General features: G+C 32.6%; 1 protein-coding gene across 2 annotated transcripts; it reads left to right on the top strand.

Annotated features, from left to right (window-relative positions):
- Positions 1–14,679: 14,679 nt before the first annotated feature.
- On the top strand, positions 14,680–18,236 carry LOC126878977 (uncharacterized). 2 transcript variants are annotated; one of them, XM_050641843.1, is made up of 5 exons: positions 14,680–15,564; positions 15,633–15,805; positions 17,577–17,648; positions 17,708–17,774; positions 18,009–18,129. In XM_050641843.1, exons 1-5 carry the CDS (start codon positions 15,485–15,487, stop codon positions 18,055–18,057), a joined length of 441 nt encoding a protein of 146 aa, XP_050497800.1. In that variant the 5' UTR covers positions 14,680–15,484; the 3' UTR covers positions 18,058–18,129. The 2 variants fall into 2 exon arrangements, with proteins under 2 accessions (XP_050497800.1, XP_050497799.1); XM_050641842.1 differs by having other exon boundaries at positions 14,694–15,564; positions 17,708–17,761; positions 18,009–18,236.
- Positions 18,237–18,849: the final 613 nt, after the last annotated feature.

The raw sequence follows: 18,849 nt of genomic DNA, 5'->3' as shown, positions 1-18,849 counted from the left end.
ACGTTGCCAATAATTGTATTAGTAGTAGATTTTCAAACTTCACAGCAGGTATAATTTGGAACTTGAAATTTAGTTAAATACTCATCAATTAGGCATCGGGGACTTTCAGAAAGACTTGGCTTATATAGTTAAATATGTTAAATATATATAAATTGTTATCCGACATTTAATTTTATTTAAGATTTAGGTTTAATAAGCAAGGTGGTAATTTATATTACTTCCTTTAATTATTTTCTTAGTAACTTAAGAAAGTGTCTATTATAAACTTGGAAAAGGCAAGTTTCCATTTTTATTTATTATTAATTTTTGTTAAAATACATTGGCACTGAAATATTTAGTCCATAATGGACGTACATGGTCACATGGAGTAAAGTAATCGTGTAACAGTTTAAGAAAGTATATGGGCAGTATTATAATAATTGACAGTATTGTAATACTTATTGTTACCAAATAATATTAAAGGAAACCCTACACAACATAGAGATCTTTGTAATTTTTCGATTGTTTGGTACAGTTTATGACGTACAATATTTGTTTTATACAGTAGTTATATGTAAACTACAATAATTTATATCTAAATCAATCTTTAAAATTATAATTTTTTTACTGTGTAATTTTTTTATTAACATCAGTTCCATTAAATTGGTACTAATAGTCATTAGCGACATGTTACATTAAGGTACAATTACTTAACTAATTTACAATAGATTACAAAATAGAGTCTGAATTTTAGAATTTACAGTATGTATTGTTTATTTTAAAGTTTTCGTCTAATAATGTCTTTAGATCGTCGGAAACATTATTGTTGGGTTTTTCTTGTATAATTTTTGCACAGTTTAATAGGCGTTTTACATTTAAAGTTATCTTACAATTATCACATACCGACCGATTCTCTCTGTCAAATAAACATGCATGAGTTTTTATGCCCTACAGGTAGGCGATCAATTCTAACTTGGTTGGCCCTACTTGTGTTTAGCTTCTTCCACGTTTTGTAGTTGGTTTAATTTCTTTTAATTTAGATTTGGAGTTATGCCATTCACTTTGCCACGTACACTGGATTTTGGATTTAAACACTGTTTTAATGTCACTAGTAACCACTTTAACCACCAATATTGATGACATTGAAAGAGACTGGATCAACTTAAGGGACGCTATATGCAACGGTGCGAAAGAAGTAATTGGTGACTACGAGCGGAAGAAGAAGAACGAATGGATGACAGATGAAATATTACACCTCATGGACAGAAGGAGAGGAAATAAGAATAATCCCGAACAATATAAAGAACTGGATAGAACTGTCAGCAGAAAGATAAAATAATCAAAAGAGAAATGGTTACAAGGAAAATGTCAAGAGATAGAAGAGCTAGAACGAAGACACGATAGTTTTAACATGCATAAAAAATCAAGGAGTTTACTTATACTTACAAGAAAAAACAGTTTGGTAAGTTAATAGACGAGAACAACAAACTTATTGTAAATAAAGAAGAACAGTTACAGACTTGCGCAATTTACATAAAATATTTGTTTATGGATTATATTTCTACGAACACTCTTGATCTGAATGGACCAAAAATATTGAAAAGTGAGGTGATAAAAGCTACAGATCAAACGAAAGATGGGAAAGCAACAGGATGCGATGAAATACCAGTCGAATTTTTAAAAGTTTTTAACGAGAACAACATGAATGTAGTATTGGAACCGTTTAATAAGTTATACGATACTGGTCAAATTCCATCTGACTGGTTGAAATATACATTTGTGCCCCTTCCCAAGAAATCCAATTCTAAGACGTGTAGCGTATATCGCCTTATAAGTTTAATGAGTCACACCCTTAAAGTATTCTTGCGTATTTTCCATTCCAGAATACGAGTAAAATTAGAACACAGCATAAGTAAAACACAGTTCGGTTTCAGATGCGGTTTTGGAACTCGAGAGCCCCTATTTTATGATTCAAAAATGCATGGATCAACAGAAAGATGTTTACGCCTGTTTTATCGACTATGAGAAAGTATTCGATACTATCAAACATGACAAACTCATAGAACTATTATATCTTTCAGGACTTGACACTAAGGACATCCAAATTATAAAAATCTATATTGGAATCAAACAGCCCACATAAAGAATGGACATATGGTGAGTGACAACATAACCATTTCTAGAGGGGTTAGACAGGGCTGTGTTCTTTCGCCACTGCTTTTCAACCTGTACACGGAACAAATATTTCTAGAGGCACTGGAACAGTACAATGAAGGCATCAAGATTAATGGCGTATTAATAAGTAATTTTCGATATGCAGATGATACTGTTATACTGGCCGATAACATCGAAGATTTACAGATGATGCTAAATAGAGTAAATACAACTGGCAACCGATTTGGACTGAAGGTCAATAGAAAGAAAACTAAATTTATGGTGATCAGTAAAAAGAACATTCAACATATCGACCTAAATATTGAAGCCAAACGTATTGAAAGAGTACACCGATTTAAATATCTGGGATATACAGTAAATGATAAGTGGAACCCAGACGTAGAGATTAGGATCCGAATTGAAATAGCAAGATACAAATTCATAAAAATGAGAAAGCTCTTAAGCAACTGCAACCTAAGCGTTAACCTCCGATGGCGCGCCACGAAATGCTACGTACTCTCTACGCTACTTTACGGAGTAGAAGGGTGGACGTTAACAGCAGCAACTATAAAGAAGTTAGCGGCTCTAGAAATGTGGCTGTATCGACGCATACTGAGAATACCTTGGACAGACAGAGTGACCAACACAGAGGTATTGAGACGAATGGGTAAAGAGGTGGAATTGTTAACAACTGTTAAAATGAGGAAAGCGTCATACCTGGGCCATGTGTTCCGTAATGATAAGTACAGTCTGCTACAGCTTATCGTGGAAGGCAAGATTGAAGGTAGAAGAGGTTTGGGCAGAAGGAAGAAATCCTGGCTGAGAAACTTAAGAGAATGGTTTCAAATACCAGAAGCTGCGAACATAATACATGTGGCACAAAACAGAGAAACCTATCGTTTGATGGTAGCCAACCTTCGGTAGAAGACGGCACACAAAGAAGAAGTAACGACTTTACTCACTATTGTTGAAAACTCGTTGTTTGCTGCATCTCTACCACAGGAATCTGCTTCTTCATTTCCTCGAATATCTACATGCGATGGGACCCAAAATATTACGATCTCGGTGATTTTTTGGTGTAAAGTATCTAATTCTCTTTTCACAAGGGCGCCAATTATTGGATGTTTTGAATATCTACAGCTGCTGAATTGTCAGAATGGAGTTTAAAGAATCAGTAATAACTATTTCCTTATGTTGTTCTTCTTTATAAATATCAGTGCTTGTAGGATGACATAAACCTCGACCGTGTGAACAATATTGAATGATGATAATTTAAATTTGTGATGTTCATTAGAATCTATCACAGCAGCTCCTTAACTGTCTGAAGTTTTGGATGTGTAAGTATACAGAGTGATTCATTAAGAATGTCCAATCTCTGAGTTGTAGATTTTAGGCCTCAAAATATTTAGATTGAACCTAAATTATTGAACCCAAATAAAATGTAGCTCGTGACTGAGATACAGGGTGTTGTATTTAAAAATTTAATAACTGTTTTTACCCATTACTTTAAAACTATTTAAAATATCCTTTTCATACTTGGCAGAAAGTGTATGTACTGTACACCTTACGAAATTATGATAAATAAACGTTTCTGGCTACTACCAGAGGCGTACCACAGGGAACGGTTGACCGTTCCCAAATTCTACGGCACTGGCGGAATTGTTATTTTAGCTCAATATTTCTATTCTCCATTATATTCTATGTATATAATATACTCTTCATTAGTAACGATTAAGTCATTATTTTTTTAGATATTTGAAGTTGAAAATGAAACAACATACACTACATTCACATAGCAAATTCCCAACATAAACAAACGCACGTGTTAACGATTCGTCCACTCATTCGTCAAGAAGCTATTAAATATAATTTATCGCCCTAAACGAGGCGGTTTCTCATTTTACAGGTCCTAATTTGTCAGTCTGCATCTGCAAATTCAAATTGTATTTTTTAACGTGTTAGTTTTTAAGAAAATATTATTTTGTGTTATGTTATGTACTTTACAGTAGTTATTGTTGAGTTATTAATTAAGACTGGTCGTGTTTTATAATCGTGACATGAAATTTGGCATACATATAGCTAATATGTCAAAGAAAAAAGTAATACTGTGCCGATGTGTGCTTTGGTCCTGGCAAAAAAATACACGTTCAAAATAAGCCCGGAAATGGATAAATTGATTAATTCTAAGCAACTTTTGTTCTATAGCGGTTTTTCACTTTATTCACAAAGTCAATACTTTTCGAGTTATTTGTGAGTGATTATGTTCATTTTTCAACAAAAATAACCACGTTTTTATAAGGTTTTTTGCAAATATTCCAAAAAGTAAATATTTTATCGAAAAAAAAACATTCTTAGCAAAAACATAACTTATAAATAACATAACCTTATAATATGATGCTACTTTATTGAAAATGTTCACATTGTTATGTATATCCCAGTTAACGAATATTTTATTTTATCACATTTTTCTTAAGGACATAGGCGCAAAATTTCGCCTGTCAAAATGTTCAATGTGTTTTAAATGTATTCATTTTTTTCGAGTCCTGTGAAAACTAATAAATATTTTTGAAAAATTTAAAGGCAGAATGAAAGATTGCATTATTATTGAGGGCCGAAAGTCCCTGAAAACTTCTATAATGTTTATTTTAATAAGCTACAGGGGTGAAAATAAAAGAGAAAATTTAGGGTGATTTTTAATTGCAAATATTTCACTAAAAAGAAACTTTTTATTTATTCTAAGGGACTCTTGACCCTCGGTAATAAGGAAATATTTTATTCTGCGTTTAAATTTTTCAAAAATACTTTTTAGTTTTCTCAGGAATCGAAAAAAATTAATACAATTTAAAACACATTAAAAATTTTGACAGCCGATATTTCGCGCCTTTCCCCTTAAAAAGAACAAAATTTTGTTTACAATTAAATTTCAAGCAATTCTTACGGTATTAGTTTCAAAAGTAACTATTTTTAAAAAACATATGATACACCTCAGTACGGCCCTGTTTAGCTTCCACGTGCGTTTGTTTACAGTTGGGAATTTGTAAAGTGAATGGACTGTAGCTATTTTTATTTAATGTGAATAAAGGATGTTATCGTTACGAAGGAAGGGTATATTATTTACATAAAAATATTAGAGAATCTAAAAATTATACTAAAATAGCAATTCCGTCAGTGGCGTAAAATATGGAAAGGGTCAACCATACACTTTCCCCTGTCGTACGCCTCTCGTAGTAACCAGAAAGGTTTTTTTTTAATATTTTAGGCTATACCTATACTTTCTGCCAAGTATGACAAGGATATGTCAAATACTTTTAAAGTACTGCGTGTATTGATAGAATTGCGTTTTTGCATAGTTTTTAGATTCTCCAATACTTTCTATGTACATAATATAGTCTTCATTTGTAACGATAAATTAACTAATTTTCGAGATGATATTTAAGTTAAAAATAAGGTGCAAAATACATTATTCAAAATAGTTCTGTCGTTTGATTTTCAACTTCAAATATCACGAAAACGAATGAATTTATCGTTACGAATGAATCGTATATAATTTACATAGAAAGCAATATTATGGTATAGAATAGCAATTTCACCAGTGGTGTAGAAATTGAGAAGGGTTAACCATTCACTGTTCTCTGTCGTACGCCACTGGTAGTAGTCAGAAACGTCTGTTTATCATAATTTATTAGGGTGTACAGTACCTACACTCTCTGCCAAGTATGACAACGATGTGATAAATAGTTTTAAAGTACAGTAGAACGTCAATAATCCGGATTAGTTGGGACCGGACCCCATCCGGATTATCAAATTATCCGGAATATCGAAATTACCTAAAAAAAGCCAGTATACATATTAAAGTACAACAAACGTTTTAAAATTGTATGTTTTCTCTTGTACAGTAAAGTGTCTAAAAATAGAGGTGAAATTAATCAAAACATTTTTTTATGTTTAAACACTGTATTGTAATTAATTTATAATAGAAGCATGTGTACAGTAAAAAACATCAGACATTATTTGGGCTTTTAAAAAATGTGTAAAATATTTTTGAACTGCGGTAGAGGTTCGTTTTTCGCACCTAAGTTCTTAATTTATTTTAAAGGAATCAGATATTTTTGCTAGATACAAATCCGGATTATTGACGGTCCGGATTTTTGACGTCCGGATTATCGACGTTCTACTGTACTGTGTAAAGTAAAGTAGTGGGTAAAAATAAGTATTAAATTCTTAAATAAAACACCCTGTACAGTAACTCAGTAACGAGGCACATTTTATTTAAGTTATTTGGGTTAAATCTTAATATTTTGCCGTCTAGAATCTATAACTCAGAGATAATGAATACTTAATGAATTAATGTATAGTAAGCAATAATCTTTATAATGTGATTTTACTGAGAGAAAGGACGGAAATATGTTGGAATGAGGAAAGGGATAAATAAGTATGAAAGGAATAAATATCGATGGTGAGCTGCTTACATCTAAGATTCGCAGATGATATTGTTCTGATTTCAGATGACCTAAAAACTGCCAATGATATGTTGAATGAACTCCGCGATGCAGCACGTAAAGTAGGTCTAAATATTAATTACCAAAAGACAAAAATGATGACGAATTTAGTTCCGAGCCAGCTTTTAAAGGTAGAAGACATCTAAATTGAAGTTGTTGACAGCTACGTATACCTTGGACATACGGTAAAAATTAGCAGAGACAATCAAACTGCTGATCTGCTAAGAAGAATAACTCTGGGATGGGCATCATATGGAAGACTACGTGATATTTTTAAAGGTGATATACCTATAAGCCTAAAAGAAGAGCCTTTAATGAATGTGTCCTGCCTGTTCTTACATATGGCGCAGAGACACTGACTGTAAAAATTACATCTGCACGAAAACGACAAGTGACGCAACGTAGAATGGTAAGATCATTGTTTTGCATAACGTTAAGAGATAGGGTAAAAAACGAAGAAATTCGTAGAGGAAGTGGCGTAGAAAACATTATAAAACACATAGACAAAATTAAATGGAAGTGGGCAGGACACGTCGCTAGAATGAGAGATGATAGGTGGACCAAAAAATCTTGGAGTGGAGACCGAGAGCAGATAGATGAAACTCGGGAAGACCACCCACAAGATGGACTGACGACATAAAGAGGATTTGTACCAACTGGATTGCAGCAGCGCAGGATATATCTGAATGGAAGTTTTTATAAGAGGCCTATGTTCAGCAGTGGACGACTATGGGCTGATGATGATGATGAATGATGTAGAATCCAAAATCAGTAGAAAAAAACCAGTTTGACAATTTTTTTTACATATTCAACATGATTTCTCCGTGTAAGTTTTGTGTCGAAAACCATTCCTAAAAACTTTATATTGTCTACGAAATCCAAATAATTTTCATTAGGGTATATTTTCGGTTTTTATATTTTCTTAAAAACACCATACACTTTGTGTTTGACTCAGAAAATGTTAATCCGTCCAACTTGGACCAATTCTCTAAACTCTAAACTGTTTAAGCTTTGTTTTATGTGTTTTTGATATTGTTTCTACTCCGGTCACCTTACACATCCGAGGCTACAAAAATTACCATCAAGCTGAAAATTGGCAGGATTGTTCAAACTATCATCATAAATGAAATCTAAAAAGTGCTCATAAATCCGACCCGAGCTAAAAAATTTACGCGGGTCAAAGTTCACCAAATATAGTTTTTAGCGATTTTCAGCGAAACGGTAAGTTTCATCATAAAATTAGTTATATAAAAATATGTAGATTAGATAATTGTCTATTAAAATTCCTTATTACTTTTTTTTCCTGAGAGCCACCGTTTTTGAGATATAATGATTCAAAAAGTTGTAATCGTCATAATATGCGCACACGTTTCCACACCACCTTTGAGGTAGTGTACTTAGCGCGTTTTTTAACGCCGTTTCCCCAGTAGGCCTATTCCACGGATCTGTTATGATTCTGTTTAATTTGAAGCTATTGAATAATTGATATTGGCAAGGGTTAAAAATGATAAAAGCTATAAAAGGCGGTATAAATTAAAAAAAAAGGAAATTTATCAAACTGGTTCATAACTTTCCAATATTTCTGCTTCCCTTGTTCTTCTTCCTCTTCTTCACCTTCTAGTTGTTCTCCTTCTTCTTCTTCTTCTTCGTCTTCTTCTTCTTCTTCTTGTTCATCCTGGGTGCAAGTAAATTGTCCCAATAATGACAATTAGGTTTTGTTCTGATCTGTTTCGTTTAAATTTGTTAAAAAAATCTTTACAAGATTTTATAGCTTTTTACATTCCTCATTCCAGTACGGCAAAGGAGTAAATTTTAGCAGAGGTTTCAGTTTGGTCATAGCTATATGTTGTGTTGCAGATTTTGTAATTAAGGATATGAATGCGTCTAAATCTTTATCTATCATTTTTAAATACCATTTTCTTTATCTATCATTTTACTGTATTTCTCAAAGTCGGCGCTTTATAGATTCCATGATTTTTGCATTAGTCATTAGCTGATTAAAAAGAGATTCTAATTGTACAGTGATCACATACATACAAATAAGGAATAACATCCCAGGTTAATATTGGTGTTATAGTTGGTTTAGAACTAGTTAAATCGATTGCTGACGAATTTTCTGTATTAATGTCAAACCTAGTGGGTGACCAAACGTCCCGTAAAAACGGATTTGTCCCGTTTTTAAAAATCATATCCGGGGTTCCGAAAAATTCTCCCGGGACGTCTCATAAGGGACATTATTTACGTTAAGTTAATGATACAAAAAAGCGCCAAACATTTTGTTAACATTTTTTATTCCTTTAGCTGCGGCATACCTATGGATCGTCATAGAAATTCAATATATTTCAGCAAGGAATTAAAAATGTTGAAGAAAGTACAGAAGGTGTTTAAAGTTAATGATGAATCTACTGTCACAGCTTTGATCAGAAGAAACGAAGAACATTTAATTTAATTTAATTTAATGTAAAATCCATTCTTAAGCGTGGTAGTAAGCAATAAGGCGAAATTAACTTCAGAACTAAAGTTAATGACTTTTATGAAACTTGCATAAAGTATCTTGAAAAATGTTGAAGTGTACCGTTTCTCTGTTTTCTTAACGTTTAAATTAATGCTTTTGAAGGAGATATACCCAGTTGGGAACAAATTGAAGAAACTATTTGTTACTGCAATGAAAATAGTATTGACACAAATAAATGATACTTTGCTGTTTGATCATGCACCCGTGACCCCTCGGACCCCTTTTAGCTGGAAGGTATCACCTTCAAACCCTACTTGGATGAGTCCCGTTTTTTTTTTTCAAGTTTATGAGTTGGTCACCCTAATCTACCATGACTAAGTATATTTAGATTTTGTGAATTGATTATCTTTTCTATTATTCGATTTTTAGCCGAAGTATAATCAACGAATAAAATATACTCTTACGTCTATATTCTTTGGTATAATTAGAACCCCCTATTATTGGGTCATGGGAGTTGAAGTCACCTAGCAATATTCGTGGAGTTAGTTCATCAACAACTGGATTTGGTGGAATACATATATACAGATGATACGTATATTTTTTTAGGTAGTGTATATAGGTAGTTTTTAGGTAGGCAGTGATGATTTCCAAATTGTTTGCTGTTATAAGCAAAACCTAACTATAACCTAACCTATTTCGTTCCACATACAATTACTGTGTACACATATATCACTACCACTCCACTTGCAATATTAGGTTTTACTGTTTTTTTTTATAAATACGTAGCAATAGTATAGTTTTTTAGTTTATATTAAGGTCGCTGCATATTATCATGCACGTAGCGTTTCGAGCCCGTAGCGTTTAGTTTCCGAAAAATATGATTATTTAAATGAAATTTATTGACATAAAAAGAAGAATAATATGTATGCAATTTATTTAATTCAAAATACATTTTACTGCTATTAGAAAACACGACAAAATGTTTATTTGACAAAGAAATATTGTTTTTTGCTTAAATTCAATATTAAAGCAGCCACCCAGCTGCCTCTTGACAGAATGAACATTTAATTTAAGCGAAAAGCAATGATTATTTTTTAAATAAACATTATTTTCTGTTTTCTAAGAGCAGTAAAATGTATTTTGAATTAAATAAATTACATACATTCTTCTTTTTATATCAATAAATTTAATTAAATTTTTTTTGGACAACCTGTATAAATAATTATGGTAATGTTTATACTAATGGATAGAGAATTGAATTACATTTTAAATGAGCTATCACACGACCACTATTCTCATTTAAAAAAATCATCGATGACGTCACCACGCCCAGATGGGCGACGTCACTAGTATGATATATATGCCAAACAGTCGTAATTTAAAAATAAAAATTGATCTGTTTCGGGATTTATTTCCAAAATGATCCATTCTCGAGAAAACTAATTTATTCCAACTTTTACGTGCTCACTGTATGTATATTATACATTTTAAAGTAGAAGACTTTAAATTATATTGCCAATATTTATGAGTTGCGTTCCTGGGACGACTTTACTGAAAGATAGTTCATTCGATTACATGAAATCAACCCCAACCCAAGAATACCCGTCACAAAAATATCATCGCATGTGATCTGTCTTTAAACAGACAACCAAATGCAACGGTGACATTAAGCGAATAAGTGAATCTCGCGTTAGAGATTCGATAGTAAATTTGACGCTAGAATTTTACTGTCACCGTTGATTTGGTTGTCCTGTTAAAGACAGGTTACATGCTATGATATTTTTGTGACGGATATTCTTGGGTTGGGGTTGATTTCATGTAATCGAATGAACTATCTTTCAGTAAAGTCGTCCCAGGAACGGAACTCATAAATATGGGCAATATCATTTGTGATATAATTGGCAATATCATTTGCCCAGTGCAAACTTTGCGGAAAACCAGTGGAAAAACATTCTGTGAATCCATGAGGGAAGCTCAGGACAGAAGCCGATGGAAAGAGATAGTTGCTTGTATTAAATGGAATCACGACACTCAGCAATGAGGAAACGACTGAGGAGGAGAAGTTCTAAACTTTCTATATTATATCGAACCGCTTCAATTTTCTCTCCATTCTCTAAAGCTGAGACCTCCTGTTTTTGTTGGGTCCATGAAGGTAGTATTACTTGCGTCCTCAGTCGGTCCGTATATCATCACAATTGATAAACGACGTCCTTTTATGGTCAAATTCGCTGTTATTATTCTGTCGTTTATTGCTTGCCAATTTGTTATACCATTTTTATACTTCTTATGAATGAGTATTATCTTCTAAATATTCATAAATGAATATATTCCTCCTTACTCCTTTCTGTCACTTTCCTTTAACAGGAATTACGGTTTAATTCTTTTAGAATGCACTATTGAAATCATCAGTCGACTCACAAATCCTTGAGTTAGCTAACTGGCATCTAAAAAAGACAATTGCAATTAAGCGTATTTAAACAGTCTAAAATGAACAAAATGGGCAATGAAAACGCGTGTCTAATGTCTAGATTATTGTAGTGAGACAAATACGTTGTGCAAAAATTGTTATACAAAGTAATATTAGTAGACGTTGTTAGGATTATTCTTTATTGTGAATATTTTTAGTTAAAAATAGTTGTTATTCGAAAAAAAATTATGTTAACAAAATGTATTAATATACATTATTTGAACACTTATTTTTTACAAATTGAACAAATCGAAAACAAGGAAAACCATGTTTTACTTATTTTTTAGTCTTGTTCACATATTTTAAAAAATATTCATTTAATTCCATTACCATTACTTGATAAAATCCAAAGTAATACTACCTTCATGGACCCAACAAAAACAGGAGGTCTCAGCCTTAGAGAATGGAGAGACAATTGAAGCGGTTCGATATAATATAGAAAGTTTAGAACTTCTCCTCCTCAGTCGTTTCCTCATTGCTGAGTGTCGTGATTCCCTTTAATACGAGCAACTATCTCTTTCCATCGGCTTCTGTCCTGAGCTTCCCTCATGGATTCAGAGAATGTTTTTCCACTGGTTTTCTGTACTTGATCCGTCCATCGAGTTGGTGAGCGACCTCTACTTCTGCGCCCTTCAACGTTTCCCGAAATTATAACTCTCTCAAGATTATCATCACTTCTTCTTGCAATATGGCCGAAAAATTTTAAGACGGTGGTGAGGCAAATAGAGGAAAGTCGAGTCTGAATATTAAGCTCTTGGAGGATTGAGTGATTTGTTCTGTGTTCCGTCCATGAGATCCGAAACATTCTTCTCCAGCACCACATTTTAAAGGCGTCAATCCTTTTTCTGTCGTCCGATTTCATGGTCCATGTTTCGGATCCGTAATTAAATATGGGAAAAATTAAGGCACGTACTAATCTTATTTTGGTGTTCTTCGATAAGGAGCGATCTTTCCAGATTTTTGATAATCGACTCATAGCGTTTTTGGCGATGCCTATTCTCCTACGTATTTCTGTTTCACAAGATCCTGTATTACTGATGTCGGATCCTAGATAATTGAACTCGTTAACCACTTCAAACTGGTCTAAGGCTCCTGTTGTCTGAAGTGAATTTGAATAATCTACTATCATAATTTTTGTTTTTTGTTTACTGATCTTGAGACCACATCTACTGCTTTCGGCTTCCACTAGCTGCAGAAGGCTGGACATTTCTTCTTCGGATGTAGTTATTAATGTTGCATCATCTGCATATCTGAGATTTGAGATCTTCTTTCCTGCGATAGAAATACCGCCATTCCATTTGTCGAGTGCTTTTCTCATTATATATTCCCCATAGAAATTAAAAAGACTTGGAGATAGAATACATCCTTGTCGGACTCCTCTACCTATTTTAAAAGGATCGGACTTATGGTTTTCAATTCTTATTCTGGTTTCACTGTTCTCATATAGGCTTTTCACCAGAGCTGACAGATGATCAGGAACCCCCATCTCATGTACAACTTTCCACAAAACTGTCCAGTCTACACAGTCAAATTAATGCCTTCTGATAATCCAGAAAGCAGATGATCATCGGAATTTTGAATTCTCGTGCTTTCTCAATGAGTTGTCGCATATTAAGTTAGAACACTAAGTAGAACTATAAGCTTAGAACACCACAGTACAAAAATGCTATACAGAAGCCGACTAGATAATATATTGGATGAAGGAAGATTGTCACAAAACATAGAAAACGTACACCAACACATTATTTCAAGTATACACCAAGCCGCCAAAGAGGCGCTAGGTATAAAAGAAAATAGAATACATAAAGGTAATAGCTGGTGGAATGAACATCTACAAGCACAAAAAGAAAATAAACAACAACTATACCAAAAATGGTTAAATACTGGCCGGATAGAAGACAAGGAAAAATACAGAAACGCCCTCAAAACAGGATATATGGCAGATAAAAAATGATTCATGGGAAAAGAAATGTAATGAAAAAATAATACAGTTTGTATACCACATTAAAATACCTTCCCGGAAGGATCTGAAAAACGTTATTGTCCCGTCAACGCTCTCTCCACTTTCTAATCACCGAAATGTTTTGTTAATGTCCCGTTTATTTCGTCGAATAATTATCACTAATCGTTTCAGTTTTTCCGAAGCACTTGTTTACTAGTAAAATTAAATTCTAAACAAATTTGGCCATATACAGGGTGATGAAAAACTATCATTTCATGGTCGTTGATATAAATTTAATTTTTTTGAATTTCCTTAAAAAACAATTCCACAACAATATATATATATATATATATATATATATATATATATATATATATATATATATATATATATATATATATATATATATATATATATATATATATATATATATATAAAAACAAAAGATGTAGATCTTTGAAACACATTCAGTGATCAAAAGATCCACAGGTACTGGTTTGGACGACCACTCGTACGAAAACAAACAAATGAAATAGAGAATGCGGAAAAATCCCCTTACGAACAATTCACACATCCACATATATATATATATATATATATATATGTATATATATATATATATATACGCGAGCAACGCACCATGCGAGTCCCGATATATCCAGCAGACCACCCGAGACCCACCATAACCAAAGTGTATAATTAGATTTTTATTATAGAAAAATAAATAATATAATATGAACTTTTATGGGCCCCAGAGAGGGGTAAGAAAAATCTTTTAGTTTAAAAAATCTATACCGAACATACCGTACGAGTCCCACTTACAAGTCAAAAGGACATGCGAGTCCCGCCAGTTATACATGGCACACTCAGCAAACAATATGAGACCCAGCGATGTTGCCACAACGCTGGGTCTCGTATTGTTTGCCGAATCTTTTAGGTACTTCCCCGGTTTTTATATTTCACCTCGAATTTAACAGTTTTGTTTCAGCGGTTGTTATTTTAATTCTTGTGAATAGCAAGGGCGGACGTAAAATAGTGGTTTTAGGCACAAGGATAAATATTAGGTACCTATGGAAAATAGATCGAAAAAAATTGATGCTATGAAACCAGAATTATTTGACGATTTAGTTACAGCCACAAAAGTAATTTCGGGATTTAGCAATTCCGATAAAAGCTTTAAATCTTCTTCATTAGCACTTCATATGGGTACCACTTTAAAACAAGTATGCGATATAATTAATCGAACGATTTTAAAAAAATCCCCACTCTTTACCTTTAAAAACCCTAATGAGGAAAAAAAGCATTCGAGATTTAAAACATTATTAGAGACCAGTTGGGCCAATGAAATTTCTTCATTGGCCCTTAAAACAATGAAAGAACGGCAATGGGAAAAACTCCAAATACTGCCGGTGACAAGTGACGTAATTAAGTTTAATAATTTTGTCAAAAATCAGGTTAAAGACAGTGCCAAAAAATTAAACAAACTTTTAGAAAAGGAGGGGAAATAAAATGACAAAAATAATTTACTTCCTTTATATAAAACCTTAGCAAAAGGAATAATGGCCCTTCTTTTAATACTAAATAGAAAACGCATCGGTGAGATTCAATACCTTGAAATTTCTACTTACAAAAGATCATTTGCGGACCCCAGTGTTCAAAAAGAAATTGCTGAAAGTTTAACTGTTTCAGAAAAACTATTGTGTAGAAACTTTAGAAGAATTATTACAGGTGGAAAAGGTAGCAAACCTGTAGCTATTTTAATTTCTCCTTTTTTAAACGAGAAAATTGAGCTGATGATTAAAATAAGGGAAAAAATAAAATAAATTCCAGAAGATAATAAATACATATTTGCAAATCCCAATTCGTCGAAAGGTTGGTTTCATGGAATAAGTGTAATTAAACAATTTGCAAAAAACTGTGGGGCAAAGGATCCCAACTCTCTAACTTCTACCAAATTTCGAAAACAGACTGCAACAATTTTACAGATTATGGACATTAATAATACTGACATGGAACAATTAGCCACTTTTATGGGTCATACAAAGAAAACCCATGAAGAATGGTATAGGTAAGCCAATCTTGTTAAAATGGTTTATTATTATATTAGCATAATTAATAGTTGTAATATTTTTTTAGACTTCCTCAAGATCTATACCAGACTGCAAAAATAGCCAAACTAATGATCGCTTTAAATAAAGGTGATGTTAATATTTACAAAGGAAAGAGCTTAGACGATATCAATATAGAAGAAAATGACTACTTGGAAATTGAAAACATAGAAACAGAAGTAAATGAAATAAATGAAAAAGGTAGGATTAGTGTACTTGCATTGGTAATTGCCTAAAATTTAATAATCCATTTTTTAGAATTAACAGAGCCTACTCATTCTTGGAGTCCTAAAAGTAATTTTAGCGATGTAATTGACGAAAAGATTGAACAAGTATAGTATAGTTGATCCAAAAGATGACATAACCCAGACATCCAAAGTGAAAGTTATCCTTCAACACCAAATTATTCTATATGGTCCACACAATGTCCAGAAAAAAGTCACACCATTTTGAGCGTCGGGTTTGGGGGGGAGAGGGGGGAGAAATCGGTAAATTCGTAGTTTTTTAAGTTTTTCGAAAATATTTCAAAAACTATGCGGTTTAGCATGAACAACCTTCTATACAAAATTGTTCTAAATTAAATTTGAAATAAAAAAGGCTCTATGCATAATCTTTCTAAAATGAATGGTTCCAAAGTTACGGAGGTAGTATAGTATAACTGGTCCAAAAAAGGCCTAACCCAAACATCCAAAGTAAAAGTTTTCCTCTAACACCAAAATGTTCTATATGGTCCACATATTGTTCAGTAAAAAGTTACACCATTTTGAGCGTCCGGTTTGGGAGGGAGATGGGAGAGAAGCCGGTAAATTAGTAGTTTTTTTGGGTTTTTCGTCAATATTTCTAAAACTGTGCTTTAGCGTAAACAATACTATATACAGAAATGTTCTACATGAAATTTAAAATAAAAAATGTTCTATACATAATTGTTATACAATCAACGGTTCCAGAGTTACGGAGGGTGAAAAGTCGAGGTTTTCGATACTTTTTATATTTTTTGGGCAATATTTATGATACAACTATACCAAAAACCCAGACATCCCAAAGTGAAAGTTATCCTCCAACACCAAATTGTTCTATATGGTCCATATAATGTTAAGAAAATAGTCACACCATTTTGAGCGTCGGGTTTGGGGGGGAGGGGGGAGAAATCGGTAAATATAAAAACTATCGAAAACCTCCACTTTTCACCCTCCGTAACTCAGGAACCGTTGATTTTACAACAATTATGTATAGAACCTTTTTTGTTTTAAATTTTATGTAGAATATTTTTCTATAAAACATTCCTTACGCTAAAGCACAGTTTTAGAAATATTGACGAAAAACTTAAAAAAACTACTAATTTATCGAATTCTCCCCCATCTCCCCCCCCCAAACCGGACGCTCAAAATGGTGTAACTTTTTACTGAACAATATGTGGACCATATAGAACAATTTGGTGTTGAAGGAAAACTTTTACTTTGGATGTCTAAGTTAGGCCTTTTTTTGGACCAATAATACTATACTACCTCTGTAACTTTGGAACCGTTCATTTTAGAAGGGTTATGCATAGGGCCTTTTTTATTTCAAATTTAATGTAGAACAATTTTGTGTAGAGAGTTGTTCATGCTAAACCGCTTAGTTTTAGAAATATTGACGAAAAACATAAAAAACTACGAATTTGCAGATTTCTCCCCTCTCTCCCCCCCAAACCCGACGCTCAAAATGGTGTGACTTTTTTCTGAACATTATGTGGACCATATAGAACAATTTGGTGTTGGAGAATAACTTTCACTTTGGATGTCTGGGTTTGGGTCTAACTAAACCATACTACTAATAAAAATGATAGGTAAAAGATTATTATAAACGAAGTCTTAAAAAATCATTATAATAAATGTTATAAATAAATAAAAAAAAAGGTGAGTAGCTCCTAACCCTTAAAAGCAGTTTTCTACTTAAAAGTAACAAATAAATAATAATTATTATTAATTTGCAGAAAAAGTTTCGTCGAAGGGTAAAAGAAAGTTATTTACCGATGAAATGACGCATCCAATGCAAAATAATAAAGGTAAAGAAGTTTTAATAAGAGTATATCGAAAAAATGCATGTATTATTTTATTTCTTTAGTTACAAAAAGAAAGGAGGTGCCAACTACTGAAAAAACCGAAAGCACTTCAAATGGTAATTTCTTTAGGTAACTATTACTCTGCTACTCGTAATACAATTGTTTTAATTTAATAATATATTTATTACCTAATAGGATTTAAAAAATATTTATTCGTAAATAACTCTATAATTTTATTTTTAAAAGGACAATTACCTGTTTTTGTTAAAATTAAAAATGCTTTCCAAATTATATAACTAATTTAGGGCATATTTTTTGTATTAATTTTTATGTATTATTTTTTTATGTATTCACTTTTTTTAGCGATTGCAAGGCACCGATGGACCGAAAAGGACAAACAAACTATGCTTAAATACTTTACAAGATTCATAAAAGAAAAAAGGGTTCCGAAAAAAGCAGACGTACAGGAATTTAAAAAAAAAAACTGGAGAAAACTTTAAATCAATTGATTGGGTAAAAATTAAAACGTTTGTTTACAATTCTTAGTGTAGTTTTTGTGAAGCTTTTTATTAAATAAAGTGTTTCTAAACATTTGTGTTTTAATTCGATTTTGTTTGATATATATTTTTCGGTAAAAATTCATTTAATCTAGCAAATCAGATTTTTAACAAAACTATGATTAATTAAATAGTATCTTATATTATATAAAATTATTGTGTCATAAAGTACGTTCCCAAACTCCTCTAAAACGGTTCGACCGATTCTTATCCCCCTAGATGATAAGGGTTGTCCACCCCTAAAACATTTTTTTGGACTTGTATTTTATTATCTTTTTATAATGTGGATTAAAAAATACATACAACTTTAAATTTTTTCATCGCACAAACGTTTATTTTCCAACTTAACGGTATTAAAGAATGGCGGGAGCCCTTCTTTAATCCAATACAAAATCCCACCGAATACAACCAATACGTAATCAATAATCTGGTGAAAAGTAGCCTGCTGACAAAATATAATCAGTCCCGCGATTCTGTTTCTCGGCTACACGATTTACGCCGTCTTTAAATATGGCGGAGGACAGTCGTTCTTTTGGAATCGCGGCCCTGGCTAAAATAAAGTTCAAATGAAATTTCTTTCTTCTTCTTCTTCTTCAGGTGCCATCTCCGCTACGGAGGTTGGCAATCATCATAGCTATTTTAATTTT

The sequence above is a fragment of the Diabrotica virgifera genome, chromosome 1, assembly GCF_917563875.1.
Source record: "Diabrotica virgifera virgifera chromosome 1, PGI_DIABVI_V3a".
Lineage (NCBI taxonomy): Eukaryota > Metazoa > Arthropoda > Insecta > Coleoptera > Chrysomelidae > Diabrotica > Diabrotica virgifera.
Note: the sequence above shows the minus strand (reverse complement) of the source record. Positions and strands in the feature narration are given on the sequence as shown.

What these genes read in the sequence shown, in the direction of transcription:
- LOC126878977 (XM_050641842.1), top strand. Translation starts at nt 15,485, where the DNA reads ATGGACATTAATAATACTGACATGGAACAATTAGCCACTTTTATGGGT. An exon ending in AAATGAAATAAATGAAAAAG is followed by an intron (nt 15,806 to 17,576) that starts GTAGGATTAGTG and finishes ATTAATTTGCAG; the next exon opens with AAAAAGTTTCGTCGAAGGGT. An exon ending in AACCGAAAGCACTTCAAATG is followed by an intron (nt 17,762 to 18,008) that starts GTAATTTCTTTA and finishes CACTTTTTTTAG; the next exon opens with CGATTGCAAGGCACCGATGG.